This window comes from Penicillium odoratum (genome assembly GCF_028828045.1).
Source record: "Penicillium odoratum strain IBT 22623 chromosome Unknown utg000001l_segment0_segment0, whole genome shotgun sequence".
Taxonomy (NCBI): domain Eukaryota; kingdom Fungi; phylum Ascomycota; class Eurotiomycetes; order Eurotiales; family Aspergillaceae; genus Penicillium; species Penicillium odoratum.
Window position 1 is genome coordinate 1703056 of NW_026643143.1, and position 22388 is coordinate 1725443.

Here is a 22388-nt window from a genome sequence, read left to right on the forward strand (position 1 = left end):
AGCGCAACGTTCCGGCCTCGCTTTTAGCTCACCCATCAAATAGTTTTTCCATATCACTATCAAATTTAATCAAATCATGACTCTTGATAGCTTGTATATACGGGAAATTAAAAACACTAATTTTGGTGAAATGATGCAACAAAAAGACCTTGAGGGCAGCTTTCAAGAAGCCACATGGGCCAAAGAGCTACTGTGGGTCAGTCGGCACATTGAAACAGGGGCGCACGGCATAAGGGTCCAAATGCACGCTAAGATACTAACAGATATTCACCCGGAAATAAAATTATTACAATCCATTAAATCAGTCAGAGAAAACACGAGTTAGTTTGATCACGTGGAAATGTGATTGGTGCATTTATATGTGCCATAGCTTCAAACCTTCGCAGGCTCTCAGGAAAAGGGCCGGTCTTCCGTGCCACTTGGGGCAAAGATGTGATGACTTGGGCGTCACTTGAAACATTTTCGGTGGATTTCCCATAAATAAAAGTTAAGTGGATTCGAATTCTTCGGCGCATTCCCTGCCAAGACCGCCGGTGATGATTTTGATTATAGGGAAATTAGTGCTCAGGTGCACACACATGAATAGCGCTTACTTATTTCAAGACACTGGAGTCGGAGATTTTTCCCGCCCTAGTGGTAGAAGGTCCGAAGGATGTAGTTCTCCTGTTAAATAGCCTGGCCAGGGCACCTTTTCCAATACTGTTTTGCAGACAACTACCAACATCATGCAAATCAAAGCTCTGCTTCTTGGTCTTGGCTGGATCTCTGCTGCATGGGCACAGCTTGCAGATACCACTGATTACCCACTTGGTCCATTAACCTCGACTGATGACAAATGGGCTGTGAAGATCTGCGACATTACTGATTATGGCGCTGTAGCGGATGGAACGACTGACTCTGGGGCTGCTATTCTGGCTGCCTTTGAGGCCTGCATCGATGGTGGCGTTGTGAATATTCCTTTGGGAACCTTTGCCTTGGCCACTTGGGTCACGTTGAGTGGTGGAAGTGCGTGGGCCATCAACTTGGAAGGCATCATCGTTAGAACGGGTACTGCTGGGGGCACCATGATTTACATCGAGCATAGCACTGACTTTGAAATCTATTCCTCCCGCGGTGAGGGTGCCATCCAAGGCTATGGATATGTATTCCATGCTGAGGGGGAATACGGCCCACGTATTCTGCGCCTTTATGACGGTGAGTGTGAAAGGTTTTACTTTTCTAAGTCCAGTACTAACCGAATGAAGTGACCAACTTTGCCATTCATGACATTGCCCTTGTTGACTCTCCGGCGTTCCATCTCACCCTTGATACTTGCAACCAGGGTGAGGTGTACAACATGATTATTCGAGGTGGAAATGAGGGAGGGCTTGATGGAATTGACGTGTGGGGGTTTGACATCTGGATTCACGATGTTGAGGTAACAAACAAGGATGAGTGTGTTACAGTCAAGAGTCCGGCAAACCACATCCTTGTCGAGAATATCTACTGCAACTGGTCTGGTGGCTGCGCCATGGGCTCTTTGGGTGTTGACACGGGTATGTTGTGGACCACAAACTGATCACCGAAGTAAAGTGAAGTTACTGACTGTGCTCGACAGATATCTCTAAAGTCGAATACAACAACATCTACACCGTTAATTCAAACCAAATGTTTATGTTCAAGTACGTCATTTTTCCATTAGCAGAAGAAATACGTCGAAACTGACTTTATTAATAGGAGTAACGGAGGAAACGGAACAGGTAATCCCAGCCCCCCTGAAGAACAGGGATCGACAAAATCTATTCGAGCCCCTAACTAATTACCTGATGTGAATAGTGACGGACGTGACCCTCCAAAACTTCATCGGACACGAGAATGCTTATTCTCTATATATTGATGCATACTGGTCGTCAGAAACATTGCAAGAAGGAGATGGCGTCCTGTACAACTCGATCACCTTCAGCAACTGGAAAGGAACATGCGCAAACGGTGCCACACGAGCCCCTCTGTACGTTCTGTGCCCGTCAACTCAGCCTTGTACAAACATCATCATTGAAGATTTCGACATGTGGACCGAGTCAGGAAGCACTGAGTACTACAAGTGCGCAGATGCCTGGGGTTCGGGATACTGCTTGAAGGCAGGATCTGCACACACTTCATACGGCACGGTGACCTCAACTGTGACGTCTGCTCCATCTGGTTACTCAGCCACAACAATGCCCAACCAGCTCACCGCAGGACTGGGACTGACCACATCTATTGCAATCCCCACTGTTCCTAACTCATTCTACCCTGGTGCTACACCCGCCACGGCAAGGGTTTACGGTAGCTAAATTTTGTATCATTAAGCTGAATTGTCAATATAGTTGATTAAACTGCCTGTACTAAGTTGAATACTGAGCAGATTCTTCTTCAAAATTGGCCAGGCCCCTTTCCAAAGTGGCCACCTGTTGGGACCTTCAGCCATGGGACGGAGTTTGCATCATCAGTATTCGATCCCACGTTATTTCCCCACCAGCTGAATGTGATGGAGTGGTAGCCTAGTGCGAAAAAGATAATAATGGTTGCGATCGCCGTGCCAGTATCCATAGCCGCCTGAAGCAAATCTATGGCGAACAAATTAGCAAAGACTTTGAAGATTAGAGGGACATATTGACTTACAGTTGTAACGCTTCCACCAGTCAAATGCACGCTTGCGAATAAGGTAGTTGAAAATAAATCCGACGATGAACCAAAGCGAATATTGGGCTAATCTGTAAGCTTCCAAAATCTTTTACAAGAATAAGCTGAGACCCACTGGTATTGGCAGGAGGGATATTTCCAGCAGCATTAAAGAAAATTGGAACATTGATGTAGCGCACCCAGCTGTTGGGATATCGGCGGTAAATGAGATAGACGATTCCAGTAACAACAGGCTATATTGTCAGCAAATGGACTCAAGATGAACGATGAAATACCTTACTCCAATCAGAAAGAAGTAGACAAGGCCATTGTAAACCTGACCAGACTGGAACATTCGCTGTGGGCCAATGGTCCCCCAAATTAAGGAGGCATTATACATGACTTTGGCTCCGTTGCACGTAAATCGTTGCTTGTTGGTTGATTCGCACAGGTCAGTGATATGCCCGAGCATCCATCGTAGGACTATTTTCATCAAATTAGCACCAAACTTTAAAGTTCAATTTGAAAGCAATACCTCCAGTTTGAGTTGCTGTTGCTAGCACACTAGCATAAATTTGGCCAAAGAATAGAACACGGGGTGGGATTTTCTAAAGATTTTAGCATTGACTCGACAAAACGTGACATAGCATGCTTACCATATATTGTCCGAGTTTCAAGTCCTGTGCAAAGTCCATACCGTGCTTCACCGAATTGTAGCCGTAACACTTGACCATCATATTAGCAATCGCCTTTCCGGGCCAGGCATATCCAGCAATCAGCTCTGTTATGATGTTGAGGAACACGCGCTGGTTTGTAGTTCCTTGAAGAATGCCTTCCGGCACTATTAAAAGAACCGCCATTCCAAAGCAAACCACAATAAATCCCCAGACCGGCAGCTCAGTATCCCACTTTTTTATTGTCAAGATGCCCAGGCCCAACACAATCACGGTCAGAACACCATACCACCAGTCTGGAACTTCTTTATAGGCTCGCATCAGTCGTCGATGGATATCCTCGCCGCCGTGTCGTGAATCCTTGAACCGAGCCCAGATTTCAGAGCCATTGTAGAGGTAGGTGTGCAGGACTATGGCAGTTACCGCTGCAAATGACAGTCCGTATGTGAGTGAGTATGCCATAGAGATATACATTGGTGAGTATTCTTTGTAGCCGCTCTCCAGGAAGTTGAGATTGGAATCAACCACTCGTGATACGTTGTATGACTTTCCCATGTTGTCGAAGGTGCTTGATGAGAGAAGCGGAAGGCTGGCTCATTAGTATATGGGTATTTGGTTATGAAGTCGGGAACCTACTATGCGCTGTACCACACATTTGCATAGTACAATATGGGGGACAAGAAGAAGTAAAATAACACCACAACTGCAAAGGCGTTGCAGGTGATATAAAAGGGTGTCATGAGCGGGTAGCCAGCATAGTTGATCTGGGTCCAGTCGAGACTGATAGGTAGCAGACCCAGACCGGAGTTCATCTGAGCAGTCAGCATTGGTAAAGTTTCATCAATAGCACAGCTATGCAGCACTTACCCCAAATAACGTGTTCACTTTCTGGTTGTGAGGGCAAATCCAAGTAATGAAAGCAAAAGTGCTCAGACTTGTCCAAATATAATCCGGGAACCAGAAGATGACAAATCCAAATGCTGTGACATAAGCGAAAAACTTATACCTAGTTATTGTCCAGCCATTGGCGGCTTTAGTACTCTCAGGCTCGTGTAGTGCGCGGAAGAGGACAGTTGAGGATAGTGAGGTAGGCCAGACCAAGGCAGCTGGATAAACAATCCACCGGCGAGCAAGGCCCGTCAACCCAAAGCTGAATAGGCGTCAGTTCATGTGAGATGGAGTCTTTCTTGGTTGTTCTTACCCTATCATCTGTGTGGTCAAAAGGTACAGGAAAGAAAATCCGGCTCCAAAATCGCGATTCCAATACACTGGACTTACGATGGCCACCAGGGAGCCTTGGGCATAGGCTGTTGAAGCGCTAATATTGACGCACTATACATGTTAATTTCCTTTTCTTGTTGATCATTGAGAAAATCATCACTCACAATAACAATGAACGCATGCTCCTTGATAGTGAATTTGCCTGGGTTGATGTCAAAAGTGAATTTGCCCAGTGGGACTCTCCACCTGGGAAGTTTCTCCCATGCTCGACCGATAGGAAATACCAGAATTTGAGCGACGACATATCCAATCGAAAGTGAGGGATATCTCAGGCCAAAAAACTGGTTGACTCCGGAGAAAAGCATGACGAAAATCGTCATCAATACCCAGGCCCGAACAGCTGTAATTCATTGGTCAGTTAAGTTTATTGGACATGAATGGAATATCTCACTGTTGCAGGAAATTGTTGGATCATCCTTGTTTGACACACAAGCTGCTACTTCGGGAACTAAGTATTGTCAACACAAGTGCTTCCTGTTCATTGAATCCATCTTTCAACCTACAAGGTGACTGGTCCCCCTCCACACTCCACTTAAACGCTTCAACCGGCGTCAGTTCAGTGAGTTCCGTTCTATCCGATCGATATCGCCAAGCCGCGGAGTCTTGGGTAATGTCTTCCGATTCCAAGTCTGCATCCTGCGTCTCCGATATATCCGCCTGCTTAGCGGAATCTTTGGACGTATCCATTTTTGCCGTATCAGTAGACATGAATATGTTGTAGGTCCGCGAGCCGACAGAACCGACTGGGAGGTTTATTCTTATCAAAATGTGGACAGGTTGCGTTGCCAAGGTGGGGAGCGACTTCCATTTTATCCATGTAACGTATGTAGGTGCCGAGCCTTATTGCAATAGTCACTTGTTATCACGACAGACCCACCTGGATGGACAGAGGTGATCCCGGAGAATCATTAGATTAGGGAGTCTAGATAGGTCCGGATTTATGGAATTGAAAACCGATAGGCAAAGGCTTGCCGATGCAACCTACGCAGGATGCCCCGATAGGAGATCACTCCTCTGATTCCGGAAACTTTGCAATAATCTCTTCATTTTTAATAGAATGTTGCTTTCAATTGGAACTCGAAATTCACTGGGTCTGGATATGTTTGGTCGGAGATCTCCCTGCTATGGTAAGTCGAAAATAAGCCATGGCCCCTCATTTGGCTCTAAAAAACCAAATTTTGTATATTTACATTACTCCAAGTGTTGAGAGCCATAAGTGGGGTAGATGTCGCGTTATTTGGAATGGGGTATAGGCTGTTTAGTAGAGCATCAATCCACCCGGTCAGTCCATGATAAGCATTGTAATCCACACCGGCTAACGTCTGATTGGATACTGTGTCGCAATAAAATGCCCTTATTCGAGACATATGCGGAGTATCTCTCTCCATAGGGCCGGTCGCCAGCTTAGTGCGTTGTAAGGTGTCATGCCAAGCATCCAAGAGTGGGCTAAAAGGCGTAACTTCGGAATGGCTTCGGCCAAGGTACTGAATTGTGTGATAGCGTGATAAAGCAACTTTATTAGCTTATCGGTCGCGGTTTCTTTATCCCCTTTAGACTACATATAAGCCTAAAGCTTTAAGTGACCGAAAATCTTAATTTTGAAGTCGCATGACTCGTGATAAGACTATTGAAGCAGGCAAATCAGGATTTACCCACTTCTCTAGTGAGGTTAGACTATAAGGTTTGAATTCCTACGTTAAAGGCCTTGAAAATTTCTTGTGGAGGCAATCAGTAGCGTTACAAATGATTGTTATCTTACAAAGCCCAGCTCCACGGATTAACCGCAGGCGAGTCGCTTCAAACAGGCTGCTAAGTAGATGACTTTTGAGTGAAGTGCAGCCAGTGGAGTATGATTCTCATGGAATCCGGATTATAGATAACATTGGAATAAGACACTTGTCCCCGATTATTCTAAGGTTTATACAGCGTTGCCAAGAGAATATATGAAGTGCAGGATTTTCCCACTTAGCCCCACCGATCAGAGAGATTTATGATTCCGAGGCTTTGATCTAGTTATCCTATCTTCAATTCAAGAGCGCGATCATACACAAAGCCGAGTACTGTCTGCTCCTATTCACTTCATGTTCGAGCTAGTTATTGCACCGGGTCCCCACTTCGATCAATCCCCAGTCGACCATGGTCGGAGAATTGTCAACCAAGTGTCTTGCAAACACTGCGGCTAAGTCATAACACAATTTTCTTGTCAAAGATTTAGTTGTATCCCGAGCTCGAAACTGGAGTCAGCTCTAGAGTTCACTGCAGTAAATACTAATGCCTCAAGCAGCGGCGATGCACACTCATGGAGATTGAGTGCCTGTATTTCAAGAGCATAGAAGTTTGGCCGCAGCAGTTTTAGGAAGTTGTTCAAGAAAATGATGCAATTCAGATGCATAAGAAGCAAGGCTCTGCTGACTTGCACGATGCATATCTTGGAACCCCCCATCAATCAGATCGCAACTATATTGGTAGTTCATGTGCATCCATGGATGCGCTCAGCCCTGCGGAAACTCAGTCATAAGATAAACTCGAATTAATCAAGTTTCTTAAGCAGGCCACTGATGGTACCTCCGAGAAAAACGAATATTCTATAGTATCAAGTGCACCTTAAGATAATCTATCACCTGGTCAAGTCTTCCCTCAAGGCTGAATCCTCCACAATTGCCTAACGAAAATACAAATAAAATTTGATGTCACGTAAACTCCGGTGCCGAAATGACTAAAGACGCAACACAAATCCTAGGGAGGAACTGATACTAATCAAAATTTCGAATCGAGCTCCAATCAAGCCCTCAGCTAAGTTGAGACAGAATATCATCACATATACACTAGGCTCGCTGCGAGGGATCCTTCGTGGAAATCTCGGCCAGCCGCTTGATAGCCTTCTTATCTTCCCATCTGCGTCCAAAGTAGCACCTCTTGCGAGTGGGTCTTTATTGAATAGTGGGGTCAGGAAAGTACTAGTCGACTACATGCCTTTTGCATGATAAACGCCGGGTGCATGTTGCATAAAAAGAATCGTGAAAGCTTGGGTACCGACGGACGATACGAATAAGTGTCACATTTTTATTTCCCTTGCTCGGTCCATACGGTGAATCGATACAGTTTATTGTTTATGTCGGCCGTTTTTGCAGACCCTCGAAGGCTACAGAGGCATTCAGACCTACTGGTTGACCTTGTCAAATGAGAGGATGTAAAAGATCGTCAACGCCTAGGCCTGTACCTGTTATAGAATTGGCTGGCTTGAGAACATTTGAATGCATCTACATATATTTACGCCCAGCAACCACGAGCGTGAAAAGTCGACTGTATATTCCATGTTCCCCGGAGCCCGGTCACCCAGGAATATCAAATGCCTCGATGAATTAACCACTATGAGGTTAATAACTGCTACCCATTGTTTGGCAAGTGGAACACCCGCTCGAATAAAAGGTCAGGTGGTACTGGCGTGAACACGTCGTCTTGTCGATAACTGGAAATGCGGGATGTACGTTCAGGAAACACATGTGAGCGAGTTGATCGGCAATATCGTGGGGCGACTCCCCTGATATTCCCAGAATTTCAATGAGGAAATCTCGGACTGATCTTGGAAGTAGTTCATGGATGAAATGGAAGGGCGGTTGGCATTCTCTTCGACGGGGGTCGCTTTACCCTGGTCGAGGGCTTGTTTGAGCTTGTAGATCCACACCCTTTCTGAATGCTCCCCCACAAAGCCTGTCGCCTGCAATCTTCATCGCAGTCAATATTTTCTTGGGTGTAGTCTATAACGCCCGAAAGTTGCCTACCTACAGCAGAGGGAGTCCGACCCACTCATGGGGTCTAGAAATTATTATGAGACGACGGTGTAACAAATAAATACAGGGGACTACTATTGAGTCGGCTAAATGGGGGAGACTTTGGGATCGCTTTCATGACAGAGGATGCGGAATAGAAATGAGTATTTCAGGGACAGCGACAACTCAAGTGACGTAATTTGTATTCTGCCACCCCACACCGTCCATTATTTGTTCATAACTTGTTCGTTGCACTGGCAAGCTCACACTTCGCTATTGCTCAATTATTTTTAGGTTTTGAAGGGTTGATCGCAGTAACCTGTTAATGAGAATGCAGTTCAATGTCGCACTGGGATTATAGCGACAAATCTAGCTGGTCAGCACACCCTCTTCTATGCAGGATGCCTGGGGAGTATTAAATGTCGAAGATCCCATCCCATCTGACACTACTTATTCATTGAGCAATCGAAATACGTGTTGCAGATTCACAACATGACATTGTGAGTGATGCAGGTATGGGGCAACCAGACGAAGACCCGAATTGAGGATGATTTCTATCGCTTTATGAGAAGGCTGGGAAGAGATCAGTGGAAAATGGAAAGAGCCCAGGCTTTTAAAGCCCACATATGGACTGAATTTGAAACTGTTTAAGATGATGCATCTAGCTAGTTTGTACGCGTACACCTGCAAAACTTACTGCAAACTCCGCACGTGAAGGGGCCAATGACAAGGCCACGAATACGATTAAAATGCGTGTGGAAAAGATAAAACCTGTTCTTCCTCAGGTAGTGTCCTGGAATGCCTCCAAATATGCAGAAAATTATCTGCCATGCTTGACGTCACAATCCAGCTGCGTTGGTCAGTGTCGACCAGTATGGTGCCATACTTGCTGCTATTCAAGCTAAACATGAATTGGAGGAGCATGGCAAGGACCAATGGTTATGTAGAGTTGGGTATGAACATGCGACCTTTGAAAAGGGGTTGCAAAAACAGCGAAATCTGTCGGGGTAATTCAAGAGGAACAGACTGCGGGGACCTTTTGGATAGTTAATCACACTGCATTGGGATGTCTGGTTTGGACATGATGCATAATTAGTGTTTTGTTTGCCCCAACGGTCTGAAGAAAGCAAGCCACCCGGTGAGGCCTAAATAGGGCTTCGTCCGTGAACCTGGCAGAGTAAGCGAGGAACCCGCTTAGCGATTCGTCCTTATCCCGGGCGCTCATGGGGTTTATCCGGGGGCATTTTATTGATGTCGCAGCAACAGAGGAAGAAGCCTCTAGAAGTCGTTTATCGGTATTGAGAGGCCTGGTACGTGCTTCATACGAGCCCTTCATGAGAGGGGTACGAAGTTCATGAAAGGCCATGGAGAAACATTGAGGCCTGAAGCGACACGGGATTTGGTTATATATCGACCCACAAAAAGGGAGGGGTGACTCCCCACCCTAAGAAACAAGATAAGAAATGCCGAGATTTAAGCCAAGAAAACTCGTTCAGTTGTAGATGAGCCCTTCGGCAAATCGAAGGGATGGCTGAAAAGTGGTCTTCAAACGCCGATGACACCTATGAAGGTCCCTCGAAGAGTTGTATTTGAACACAAGCTCAGGGTAGGTAGATAAATATGTAGAATGAACGCCATATCTAGAGCCCGATGTCAGTTTCCAATCCAAGTTTAGAAGCATGACGCGAGAGCAGATCCCTGTAAATGAGCAGAGCACGTTGCGAGCAAGGATCTTTGACAGACATCTCGTTCAGCCAGCGGGTAGCCTTCTTCACTTTCTCTGCGATATTAATCGCTGCCGATATGACGGGGTGGAGTTTTGTGGATAGCGCAATTAAAAGAATCGTGCTGGACTGCATGATATGATGAAGGATGCACCACCAAGGGGAAACTTGATATAACCAGGCGGTATCTACTTCATCAGGTAGAAGATCAAGGATTTGTCCTGCGACTTGAACGCACATAGCCGCCATTGTATCACAAACGGGTCCGGGTGAACCCGCACCGGATAGGTCAGTGAGGCGGCGAAGACAGTGCTGTGAAATGATCAACTTGGTGGTGTAAAATCGAAATGCTAGGCTGGCACGCTCCCGAGCGAAAGGCTGCGATGCATCGAGTTCAATAAAATGGAATTCTGTTGGGAGACGAGAAAGCCATCTGTCCGCATTGCTGTTTAAGGTGAATATCTGGATTTCGATTTCTCGCCATGATCGTCGCGTCGCCCGAGGTGCGTAGAGTGTGTCTACTGCTTCGCGGGTGAGGAACGCCAAATCCACAGCGTATAAAAAGTATAGTGAAATATTAGGGGCGAGAGCCTGGGTAATCTGCTCGGCCTGCTCTCCTTTGCTTTCGGGCTGTCCGAAATGGAGACGATTCGCGTTGCTTTCGTTATTCGTCAATGCGGACTCAGTGGAGAGAAGTGAAGTCATGAACGCATTCCGGGCTTGTTGATCAGAGATAAGCCGCATGATACGCTCGTCGCTGAACTCTTCCTCTGCGTACGGTAACGGGAGAGGTGTAGAGCAAAAAGTATCGCTGGTGCTAGGCGGTCGGCCGGTCATAACGCATAGCACGGTATCCAACATAAAAAGCGCCCACCACACCCGATATCTTATCTCCTTCGAAAGATGCCCAATGGTGTTACTCTCGCTGCGGAGATTCAGCCCCATTGTAACGGCGGACCGGATCGCAACACCAAGGATTATCCATGACCTAAGACAATCCCAGTCAAAAATTATGTACCGCAAGATAAAAAACCCACAAAAATCCATACCTGTTAACTTGGCCCACAGACAGAAGGTAGAAAGCCGCTAAACCCTCGACTTGGACCTGCTGTAAGTTCGGATGTGAAAGTAGCGCCACATTATCGATCCCGAGTCGCCACGCTCGCGTAAAGTATACCAAATAGCTCTCCACCTCCGGATGGGGTGGAAGGCCCATTAAAAGAGAATGTCTCGCCGTAATAGCAAATATCAAATTCAAAACAGCCAGCCATCGTTTTCCAGGTCGTACGTTGGGGTCGGTGTAGAAGGAATTGTACTGTCCGAGGAATGTCGTCATGCCAATGATCGGGAAGGTAGGGTGCACCGTAGAGAAGTAACTTTCAACGAGCTGACTTGCGACGTGTTGAGGGGGGCGTGCCAGAAGGTCAACGTCGTCGAGTACTGTTATTTTGAGGTCGTCATGGAAATAATTCACCGATGAGATGGAAGGGCGATCGGATCTGTTGCTGGTCGGCGTCCTGGCTTGCTCCAAGTCCCGTTTGAGTCGGTACAACCACGCCATTTCCGAGTGCTCGCCCACATATCCCATAGCCTGGAGTTTCTCATCGCGATTAAAGTCTTCTTCGGTGTAGTCGATGGCCCCGAGGGCGAAGGTCGTGCCCTCGGGGGCGGTGTGGAGCATAGAAGAGCCTGGAAGCTGGAAAGGATGAGACGGGTAAGTGAAAGGGAAACAAGGATTAGTTACAAAAAACACACCTCTTTAAGAGTTTGGTCAACATGAAGGGCCGACGGCGTATCTAGCCTAGGATAGATATCTTGCAAGAGGGCTTCGTAGGTTTCCACCTGGGCTGTTAGCTCGCTCAGCTGTCTAGAGAGGTTGTTAGAGGTGAGACGATGGCTACTCCATCGAAAATCCACCTACTTGGCCATCTTTTCCCGCTTCCGGTCCCCGTACGAACACCGGATGTCGGCATCCTTGCAACGATGACAGACAGGACGGTGTCCGCTACATTTAGCTTTTTGTTCACGGCAATTCTCACAGGCCCGACTAACTCGACTGTTGGTGGTCCAAGTACCGGGGTTGACTATTCGAGGAATCGCGACCTTAGTATTCGGCCGGTCGCTGGTGACCACTTCTTCATGGGGGAGGGAGTCAGCAGGAAAGTCGAACGCTGAAGACTGCGTGGACGGGGGGTTAACCCAGTCGTAGTTGAATATGGCTGATTCGTTTTCCGGATACTCCGATGGGTATTCAGGATTCATCGTGCAAGGTCTGAAGGGTCAAAATAACACGAAGAACGCAAGCCAATAAATTCAGGAAAATTGCCGATAAAATGCACACCCTCAGCATCAATCACCAATACCCATTGAACCCTAAACAAAGGTCCCTTTGGGCGGTGTGGGTTGCGGGTTCTTTGGGTTGAGAAATGGTGCACTCTGGTATGCTGGATGGAATAGCCGCGTTGTTTGCCACTTTCCGATAGTTGGTTCCCAGCCAAACCAAACAAATGGATGGTTTTCGTATGGAAATATCTCTGTCAGTAGCTTTCATCACAAGTTGTCAGAAGATCTATATCACTTTAGAACTAGTGAGATATTGCCTCTTTTTCGCACTTGTAGCAGAATAGACCCATGTAGATACAGATATCGCCTGTATGCGTAATGGTGGTATATTCCACCATCACCAGTGGATATAGTTAGTTCGAATTTAATTTATTTTGTGATGATGTCACCGATATCGAGGTTTTTGCGAGTGAAGTATTTGGCTGTAGAGTCAGCAAGAAGCTGATAAGAGTGTGTAGTATCGTGGTGGCGTTTTACGATGTATATCAAGTTATTTCGATGTTAGTACATGGCGACATCATCAGCCATCCATAGCTTGTATTTGGCCTGATAACCTTGGGGATGGTTTCTTCCAGGTGGCTCGAGCTCCGGATGTGAGAGCCGGCATAGTTGCTCCTTGCGATGACCCAGGGTTATTTCTTGGTTAAACCAGAAACGGCACTGACAAGATTGTCGCTGAAACCCCATTCTCTTAAGATGAGAGCGTTGCTGGACTGAGGAATTATATCCACAGGTGACTTAGTAACCTGGGTGGTCACTTATTTTGCCGTGTGGGCAACACTTCCATTATATTCCCGTGATAATGTTTTCTTTCTTGGCCCGCTCTCACCCTATCACACAGTGTCCTTTTTCATTATCGAGGCAAAGCAACAGATGCTACTCTGCATTTCAGAACTAGGCTCCCGGCCCATTGGCGACAGGTAATAGAGTGGCGAATCTACCCTTTTCTATCAGCTGAAGGCGATTGGTCTTTCTCTGAGACTACATGCTGATGATCATCATTTTCGAGTTGGGAAAGACGAGGCTAGTCCTTTGGTACAAAGCAAAAGTATTTTCATACTGATACAATGACACATGACGCCCAGATGAGGTCGGATCAAACTCGTGATATTGGTGGGCTATTATGAAGTTTCAGCATGTCAGCATTTCAGCAGGAGCACAACGCGGTTCACGGGCACCATTTCGCGTAATGCTTCCACAGTTAAGTGAGTCAACCCAAAATTCATCCGATTGAGTATTTCACCGAGGCTGAGATGTTTGGAATTGCAGGATCCCTCTCTTGGCTCTTGTCAAAACGCACTCGACGTCCTCACCTGCGGCACACACGACGACCCCGACCACACGACCCAGACGCACGCCCAAACACCACGAGCTCAATTGAGCTGCTTTCTTTGAACTGTGATGTGGGAGTTGGTGTTCATTTCATATGCAACTGGTTTCTTGCGCAAGTGTCGCCGTCGGCCAGTCGACTAGTCGGTCGGTTGAATAGTCAGCCTCGAGGCCTGCGAACTCCCACGACACCCATTGAATCAAGGAGACACACAAGCACTATGCAGGCCAGTTCAGAATCATAGGCCGAAAGCCCTATTAGCTCGTTTGCACGGCTCGAATGTGAATCCTTGAGCCGTGAATCTTTGAGCTGTGACTGCAATCTCATGCTATTGCAACTGCTCGAGAACAACACCGGTCCTGCACATGGCCACTTCGGCCCATTCGGGTAAGCATGAAACGCCGTCACAGTTGAGCCCCATTGATACAAACGGGATACTGACGATGTACACATGCAGTTGGGATAGATTCGTTCATTTAGGCCAGCCAAAACCTCTCCTGCAAGTGCTTAGATCCTCGACTCAGGCCCTTGGGGTCGCGCATGACATCAGCCCGATCGAATACCTCCCGGCGACACAATAATGATTGACCTTTTGTCGAAATACGCGCGAAGTCGTCCATCAGGCGTATATCGAACACAACCGTCACCAGGAAAATCATTGCCCTTGAAGCCACCACACCTGACCCCCCAATACGGCAAATCGTGAACACCACAAGCAACAATAGCCGATTTCGGTGTGTACTGTCCAAGTCGATCATACAAGGCTGTATATATGTCAGCGTCGACGGAATACTGCAAGTTGGCCCATTGGTGGCTAGTTGAAACGGATATTTCTGGCTCTGGCTGGTGACGATAGAAGTATCTGGCAGAATTTGGGAGCACGAGGGCCCGTTTGTGGACATTTTTATGCAAAACAATTCGGTTATTCATGTTACCCATTGTTCATTCCAAGGCAACCTCTTTAGTGACCGGATTTGTTGGAACAGGCATGATTCTGGTTGGCAGGAATACAGGCCTCTGGTCTCCGGGCTTAAAGTGTGACCCGTCATGGCCAGCTCAGGAGTGTATTACCTTCATGAAAAGGCAACCGCGTTTGGTTATCACCAGCATCCGTACTTCATTCGCCGTCCATGTTGGACATGCTGATTCGGTTGGAAATGGTGCCTTGAGCCTCGATGACCTATCCTCCACATATTCATTTTGCATTGACGGGCAAACCAACGCGAATAAACCATGACGCCCGGTATCGATGTGTGAAGCTTCAAGCTGGGTGTGCCCTCCTTCATGTGAATGAAATGATGGCTGCATTGAAAATAAAAAACTTTTATTGTGGTCTCTTGAGCCCAAGGAACTGGGTAGTTTGGAACAATCTGTTGGTTTGCTTCTGGTGACCGGAGAAACAAGCCTGGTCGAACCTTCCCCAGTTGATCAAACCGCCGAAAAAGCCGTCATCTCTGGAGTAGGTTTGTTCACACCAATACTGCCTACTTAGGTCCAGTATCGGTGAAAGCCATTTCTCTGTCGAGCCAAAAGCATTCCTTGGCTCTTGTTTCGTTTCTCCTTACTCAAGGAGGCTTCCTTGGTGGTTGTCCTAAGTCATGGAGACTCCATGACCTTCATCGCCTGTCTGGACTTGAGGCACCGTCGATGTGTATTACTTGGGGTTGAGGATGCAGTTCCTATCATCAAGGATGAAACCCATGCAACAGGGGTTAGACTTGAATGAAATCAGAAGAATTGCTACTTCACACCGGGCCAGATGATTCGCCACAGTCTCCTGATAATCGAGTGGCAAAAGGGTCGTCATGTCGCCGGTCAACCCAATCTCAAGGTAGGTAGGTTGGTCGGTAGTTGGGTTCGCCGGTAGGGAATTCGAGGGAGCTTTTGAGAGATGAATTATTGATTTTCATGAACTTCAGTGCCTACCAGGTCGACTCGTCAGAAGAATCCTCAACCCGATCGGGCAAGAGAGCTATCTGATATTATGTTCTGTATTTGCAACACGACAACGAGTGCGGATGTGATACCTTTTGAAATTCCTTATGCCAACCTCGTTGTCATCCAAGATCTCCGCGCGCCGTGTGGATTCCAGTAGGGGGTGCCTCAATGGACCATCGAGGGATTCGCACTAAGCAAGAAAAACAAGCGTCCGCATCAGCATTTTGGGGAAGCGGGGGTCATTAAAACTCATTCTTTTCACATGGTCTTTCCGGCATCTTGTATCTGTCAAGAGTTCATCCGCATCTTCATCCCCTCAACCTGGCAACTCCGTTCTACCATTTTTCTGCTAGGTTGCACAATTTCCTTGTCGGTTAGTTCGTGGCAAGAGGTGCTGTGAAGACAGTTGGGATTTGACCTCTGTGAAAGAGAATCTGAGGTCCGTTCTCATTTCAAGGACACACTCCGAGGGTTCAAGGTTTCCAAAACAGCAATGGGGTACGTATGAAGGTATTAGTTTTGGGGGGATGATTCACGGCTGAAGCTCATTTGGAGTCTGGTCAGATCAAGGTCCCCGATGAACAAGATCCTTTGGAATTGATAAACATTGTTCAGTCCATGGGGACGGACGATCAGGGAAGGGAATGGCAAATGCGGAAAAAGAGTCCGGAGGACTCCTTGGCCCAGCATGTCGGGTCCATCATATCCACTTTCCCCAAGCCCTTCTTATTAAGCCTTCAATTTCTTCATTCTCTTCCTCTGTTGGTCTTTCACAATCTCAGCCGTGTTTCTAGAGCAGTAAATGGTCTTCGGCCCGCTCTATCTGATTTTTGCCTCCATGAACCCAAGTTGATAGATCTGATGAGCCTTGGATGATCGCCACACACATGCACCGAATATCCCTCAAAAAGCGCCCGAAGGCTATTGAACAGTCTCAGGCGCAAAGTGATGGACGTTTGCCCCTATCACAGTCTACGGTGGTCGATAATATCTCAAAAGATACACTGGGAGGCGAGAACTGCTGATGAGAAGACTGTTTTTCCTCCAGGTACGCCCACTATTCCAATATTCGCAACCCATGGTTGGTCTCTGATCTCTCTCGAAGGCGATGTTTCCTCATGTCCACCTACGCAGTCGATCAGCCGGACTCTTCTACAACGCAGAGATGCGTCATAATTAGTAGCGAACGCCAGAGATTCTTGAAAATTGCTATGTACAACTGCGCTACTACGGTCCTCCGCCCCTTGCACCTTATCTGAAAAACCTCATACCATCACATGACCGCGTTCGTTTTGGAAATCACAAATCGAAGTACAAATTAAAAGAGATACATCACTCTCATTTGAGGTATGTCAGCGTACCAAGGCCGGATATCACCGCTTGGAGCTTTGACAAGATCAGCCAAGCCTACAAGCTTACCTGAAGCTCGGCAATGGTAGGGTTTCTGCACACCCCATTTCAAGTATCTGTCATTCTATGAGCATACCATTCGGCCTGTCCCTGATGAAGCCTGATGATAGTGTAGCCTCTAATGAACTAACTAACATTTATCTGAACGTGAAGAGACAACTTATTTGTTGCACTCTCGGTCAATATGTTTTAGGAACACCTATTCCACTCATGCATTAGTCTATATCTGTACAATATATAAGGTCACACTTCAGAATTCACGTTCAATAGTCTTCTTCAATGCCACAAACTTGTTGGTCCGTACTTGTATTTATAAATTGAAATTGATGGGCTAGAATCTTGACTTGACCGTACCTCAAGCTCAATAGAGAAATACGGCAGTATCCCAGCCTTTGCGAAGTGCAAGATGGAATTCTATAAAACTGAGATCACTCATTCGAAAAAGATCACAAGTCGGGTTTTACCTTCAGGTGGTATCGTAGGTCCTGGAGAAGTAGAGGGAGATGTGGCAATCGGATGCTGGAAGCCAATGAGACCAGCAGTAATCTTGAGACGATAATTAGCGAATCAATCTCAATCAACAATATTGAGAGATATTCTCACTTGGTAGATGGCTATATCAGCCCGAACAAGTTCTTCCATTTTCCGTATTCTTCCAATTATCTCCTGCGGTTGTGCACATGTCGGGGATGAGTGAAAGCGGTTTCTGTTCAGTATTGATTTCCAGCTATACCATTTGACTGAACTTGTAGTAATGGTGTAGTTATGTGAAACCAGCCATGTAATAAACTCAACATGGGCGAATAGTAAACTTGTCGCATGGTCAACACAACGACCGTCGGATAGTGCCGTGTCAATCAGCCGACCGTCATGTAGTGCATCCACACTATAATCCGATAGGAGGATCTGAATTTTCTTTGTGTTCAGCTTGTTGTTGCGAAGACAAGTCACAATAGACTGTGTAGTGTGTCCTATGCTGTCCAAGAAATTGGTAGCTTCAAAATCTGGGGTGGAGGTCATTGAAGGATAAGATGCCGAGGCAAAACATTTCAGTGGAAGATATTTTGTGGGAAAGTTTTGAGCCCCTGTTTATTTGTATCCATGCGTCGCCAGATTTATTTCGGGGACCAATCAATATTCGCCCCATGCTAGACCGTGACCTGACTGAATCGGGCAAATGAGCTCTAAAGTGACAAAGGCCTCGATGCGCCTAGACCCCAACTATGTAGATAATAGTCCTTCATGACAGCAGATAAGTCAATTTGTTTCACACGAATTTATCAATCTCTAATAGTAAGGCTATGTATGGTGGGAATGATTGTGCTGGTGGCAAGATATAGACAAATGCTTAGTCTACTGCTGAAGCCGAGGGAGACCAATTATTATATAAATCTGGGCGTACACGAAGTACCTATCAAATTAAAGTGGGGTAATTTGGTAGCTAAGCTAATGGCCACGAGATTCTCTTCTACCATGGATCATGTTTGACTTACCATAAAGACGGTCATTTGTTGGTTGGACGATGCTTCCCGTCCAATCAAAGGAAGACCACCAAGCAGGACATTGGACTTTCCGTGGCAAATGACTATTTAGTCAGATAAGTCTGCCTCATTGGAAAGGCTGATAAAGAAAATCGTTCCGTCCACTGCGTACTGTAGACCTGAATTGTTTTGATAAATACTACATTACCAACAATTTTTACTTTATGTACCCTCCAAATCGTTTACCTGTCCAGCTCCCAGTTATATGACCGATGGCATTTAGTAGAAAGCGCAATAATGCGACTACTGAGTCGTCGTCATCATCTGATACTAAAGTTGCACAACCTCCTGCACAATCTCCTGTGCAAACCGCTGGAAACTCACGTCCCAACATCAATCATATTATCTCTGGGCATGCGCGCGCTCCATATGACTTCGAATCATTTGTTGACTTCCTGTCTCGGAACCATTGCATTGAAACATTGGACTTTTTATCTGAAGCAAATGCCTACAGCGACGCTTATTACAACTCCGGGGTAGCCGGACATGAGGGACATATGACACCTGAAACACGACGGCTAGGGAAACAATGGAAAACAATGATGAGCACTTACATATCCACTGGATCCCCAAATGAACTCAATATTCCAGAGGAAATGCGAAAAGCGCTACTCGACAATCACGATGTGCTGATATCTCCACCGAAACCAGCACTATTGGAATCCACCATCCACCATGCACGTGAGCTATTGGCGGATGGTGTCTTGATACCGTTCATCAATAGCATTCCAATGGAAATTCGTTCACAATCTCTATCACTGGAACGATATCATCCCTCAGTGTGTTTGCCAAATGCTTCCGAGGGCTGTGCTTTACCTAATGCACATCCGGTGCAGTGAGTATATATTGTTTACGGTGCTCAACTCAACTTTTATAATGTTGGTACTGACAATTCTCAAGACCCCCGGATAATGATTTAGATCGACTCCCACGATTTAAGTCTGTCGCCTATCAGCCAGCATCCCCGGATGATGGGGGTGCACGCAGGGCTAAAAGTTTCCAAAAATGGTGGCGGACATCATGTGCAAAATTACGCCGTTTTTTTCGATCTTAGCAAACCGATAGATATAACCCTGACGGAAAATCACAATAGTGCCTCGTCAATGCCTGACGACTGAACGAAATGGTGCACTTGTTAGATTCTTGCTCACTCATAAAAAGTTTGCCCAAGTGTCTCAAACTTCATAGGAAATTACTTATGAAGTTCTCAGCAGTAAAACATTCAATGTTGAAATGAGACCTCGGGAGTATTCATAGATATCACACCTGGCTGCCATTATTTGATATAAAAAATATTATGTATGTCGCAGACTATTTGCATTATTGAATCATTCATTTATATATGAGAAAATATAGTATATATCACTTTGCAGATTCCGCAATATCAAACACAAGTCCAGGCAAGAGCTCCACGTATCCACTCTTGGATCCATGGAATACCACCTGAATACCAACATTGTCCCTAGACAAAGAAACCACATTTCTCCCAAAGGTCGAACCAGAAGGAACCTCATATTTCCACACACCTCCAAATATCGCATCATATGCTTCTTCCAGCTTCATATCTGCATCTTCAGGGGCTTGAATCAAAACAGATGAAACACCCCGTACACCATTAGGATGTCGAGTAAGATGCGCCTCCGTCTCATAGGGAACACGATCCGCTCGAGGTGTTCTATCAAGACACCAGAACGGCAGCAGTCCAGGGTCCACCAGGTTACCTTGGTCATCAACAGGCGCACCAATTGCCCATTTCAAGACGGTACCATCTGGCTTTGTGCGACCGCCAGAAATGGGGTTTGTATAGGATACGCCAGCGGCAGCGTCTTGGACCCGGTCTTGGATTGTGCTGAAGTCGCTCTCGGAAGGTAATGTGAATGCCCAGTCGATTATCGTGCCTTCTTTTTCGTTACCCCAACGATGCTGGTGGCGCTTTTCAGGGTCGATGTCATCGAAGAAGGCGATTAGTTCGAGGTAAACGCCGTCTGGGAAGAGGATCAACTTGTTCGTTGTAAGGCCGTCGGCGTGTGTTCCGCCTTGTGCTAGGGTAAATTGGCCATTGGTGTATTCAGAGATTCCCAAGAGGGTCTTGTGGGATACGAGAATGACGATGTGGTCAAGGATGGGGGCTGTGGTGTGGCTAGACATTGTCTCTGGTGTGCGAAGCCTCGGGCTCGCAAGAAAGTGAATGACAACAATTATTCGGGGTGCTGAAGATGTAATGGTGGAAGGCTAGGGAAGGCTAGAAACTTAGGTATTATTGTAATCTTCCCCTCATCAGGTTCCCCGCATTGTTTCGTAGTTATGTGTAGACCAATACATATCGGGGGTCGCCCGAACTTTCAATGGACATTAGGAACTGCTTATGTTACTTGATCATAAAGGAATGTTGGATTCATGTAATACTAAATTCCATTATTCAAATCACATCCCCGTTACAATGAGTCTTCTCAATCTGCTCCCCCCGAGTGTGTACGCCTTTTGCACGGCTGGTCACGTCATGCTGTTGGAGCCACGCAGTCCTCTACTGACAGCTTCTCTTGGCCACAAAAGTCTGAATGAACATGAAGAAATGAAGCAAAATGGTCTTATTCAAATTTCATTCTTATCCAAAGAGTCCATAAAGACGATTATTTCGTCCCCAGCAGAAAATCAACATCCATGCCTCTCAATGACTCTTCAAAGCTCTTCACATCTACTTGAGATTTCAACTGAGAAGGCTCAATAACACCCGGAATTCCAGCGCAGTAATCAAACTCATTCAGGAAAGCAGGCCCCCCAAGAACCTCAATCGGCACACCAAACTTCTCATGCATATCTTGCATATCCATTTGAACGAACAGAGCCTGCTTACCTGCGACCTTGGACCAAGTGTTGAGAATCTCCTCAAATGTTAGATACTCGTCATAAGCCAGCAATTTGGTTCCAGGAACCTCCTCCTCAATCAAAGCCTTCACGAACGGACCCGTTGAGCGACCAGTATCGATCACAGGGAGACGTGTCTGTTTGCTCGCTGGGAGCACAAGAGCGTATCCTCCAATATCCTGCTGGTGCTTCGGATAAACGAATTGGTTGGTGAGATATGCACCGATGTATATGAAGGAGCTCAGTTTTCCAAGCTCGGTTCCCTGGATGTAATCCGCCAAGAACGCCTTGGTCTCCCAGTGATAGGAGTACGGGTATTTGCCCCCGGAAGCGGCATTCATAGGGCCCAAGGCAGAGAAGATGAAGCGTTCCAATGTTGGGACTTCCCGGGCGGCATTGACTGCATTCTTTCCAAATTTCACTTCTGCGTCGTAGCCGATTTTGGCACAAGCTGCAGCATCTATGCCGGAGGAGACAGCGCGGCGATATGGTTCCCAGAAGTCAGTATTGAGAAAGATGGCATGGACACCAGCAAAAGCGCGGCGCAGTGATTCTGGATCATCGAGTTCGGCTTGGACCAGTTCTGCACCTTGAATAGCGAGGGCTTGGGCTTTCTCAGACGAGGGCGTCCGAGTCAAACAGCGAACGTGCCAGTTGGGTAGGGCGAGGAAGGTTCTGGCGACTGATGCACCTTGGGTGCCAGTGGCCCCGACGACAGCGATGATTTTCTGGGAAGAGGACATGTCCAGGTTGTTCAATTGCAAACTTGATGGCGTGGAATAAACACTCAACGCAGTAGAAGCCATTCTGCTTTGAATTTATACCTACCAGAATGCTTTGTATGGGTGATGATTGGGGCCATATGATTGGTC

At 46.5% G+C, this 22388-nt stretch overlaps 5 protein-coding genes across 5 annotated transcripts; 1 reads left to right on the top strand and 4 right to left on the bottom strand.

The window, feature by feature from the left end:
• Positions 1 to 725: 725 nt before the first annotated feature.
• Positions 726 to 2312, top strand: N7520_000626 (uncharacterized protein; the record flags this gene model as incomplete). Its single annotated transcript, XM_057134561.1, has 5 exons — positions 726 to 1194; positions 1245 to 1535; positions 1598 to 1661; positions 1717 to 1739; positions 1816 to 2312. 5 exons carry the CDS (start codon positions 726 to 728, stop codon positions 2310 to 2312), a joined length of 1344 nt encoding a protein of 447 aa, XP_057000497.1.
• Positions 2313 to 2391: 79 nt separating this feature from the next.
• N7520_000627 (uncharacterized protein) lies at positions 2392 to 5282 on the bottom strand (the record flags this gene model as incomplete). Its single annotated transcript, XM_057134562.1, has 12 exons — positions 2392 to 2585; positions 2641 to 2727; positions 2777 to 2894; positions 2942 to 3123; positions 3176 to 3248; positions 3297 to 3903; positions 3951 to 4126; positions 4182 to 4464; positions 4516 to 4646; positions 4700 to 4935; positions 4987 to 5043; positions 5099 to 5282. 12 exons carry the CDS (start codon positions 5280 to 5282, stop codon positions 2392 to 2394), a joined length of 2328 nt encoding a protein of 775 aa, XP_057000498.1.
• A 4723-nt stretch (positions 5283 to 10005) lies between these two features.
• N7520_000628 (uncharacterized protein) lies at positions 10006 to 12351 on the bottom strand (the record flags this gene model as incomplete). Its single annotated transcript, XM_057134563.1, has 4 exons — positions 10006 to 11077; positions 11139 to 11785; positions 11845 to 11956; positions 12011 to 12351. 4 exons carry the CDS (start codon positions 12349 to 12351, stop codon positions 10006 to 10008), a joined length of 2172 nt encoding a protein of 723 aa, XP_057000499.1.
• A 7662-nt stretch (positions 12352 to 20013) lies between these two features.
• On the bottom strand, positions 20014 to 20799 carry N7520_000629 (VOC family protein; the record flags this gene model as incomplete). Its single annotated transcript, XM_057134564.1, has 1 exon — positions 20014 to 20799. One exon carries the CDS (start codon positions 20797 to 20799, stop codon positions 20014 to 20016), a length of 786 nt encoding a protein of 261 aa, XP_057000500.1.
• Positions 20800 to 21281: 482 nt separating this feature from the next.
• On the bottom strand, positions 21282 to 22322 carry N7520_000630 (NmrA/HSCARG family protein; the record flags this gene model as incomplete). The annotated part of the gene is made up of 1 exon (XM_057134565.1): positions 21282 to 22322. The coding sequence occupies one exon, from the start codon at positions 22320 to 22322 to the stop codon at positions 21282 to 21284; it is 1041 nt and encodes a 346-aa protein (XP_057000501.1).
• Positions 22323 to 22388: the final 66 nt, after the last annotated feature.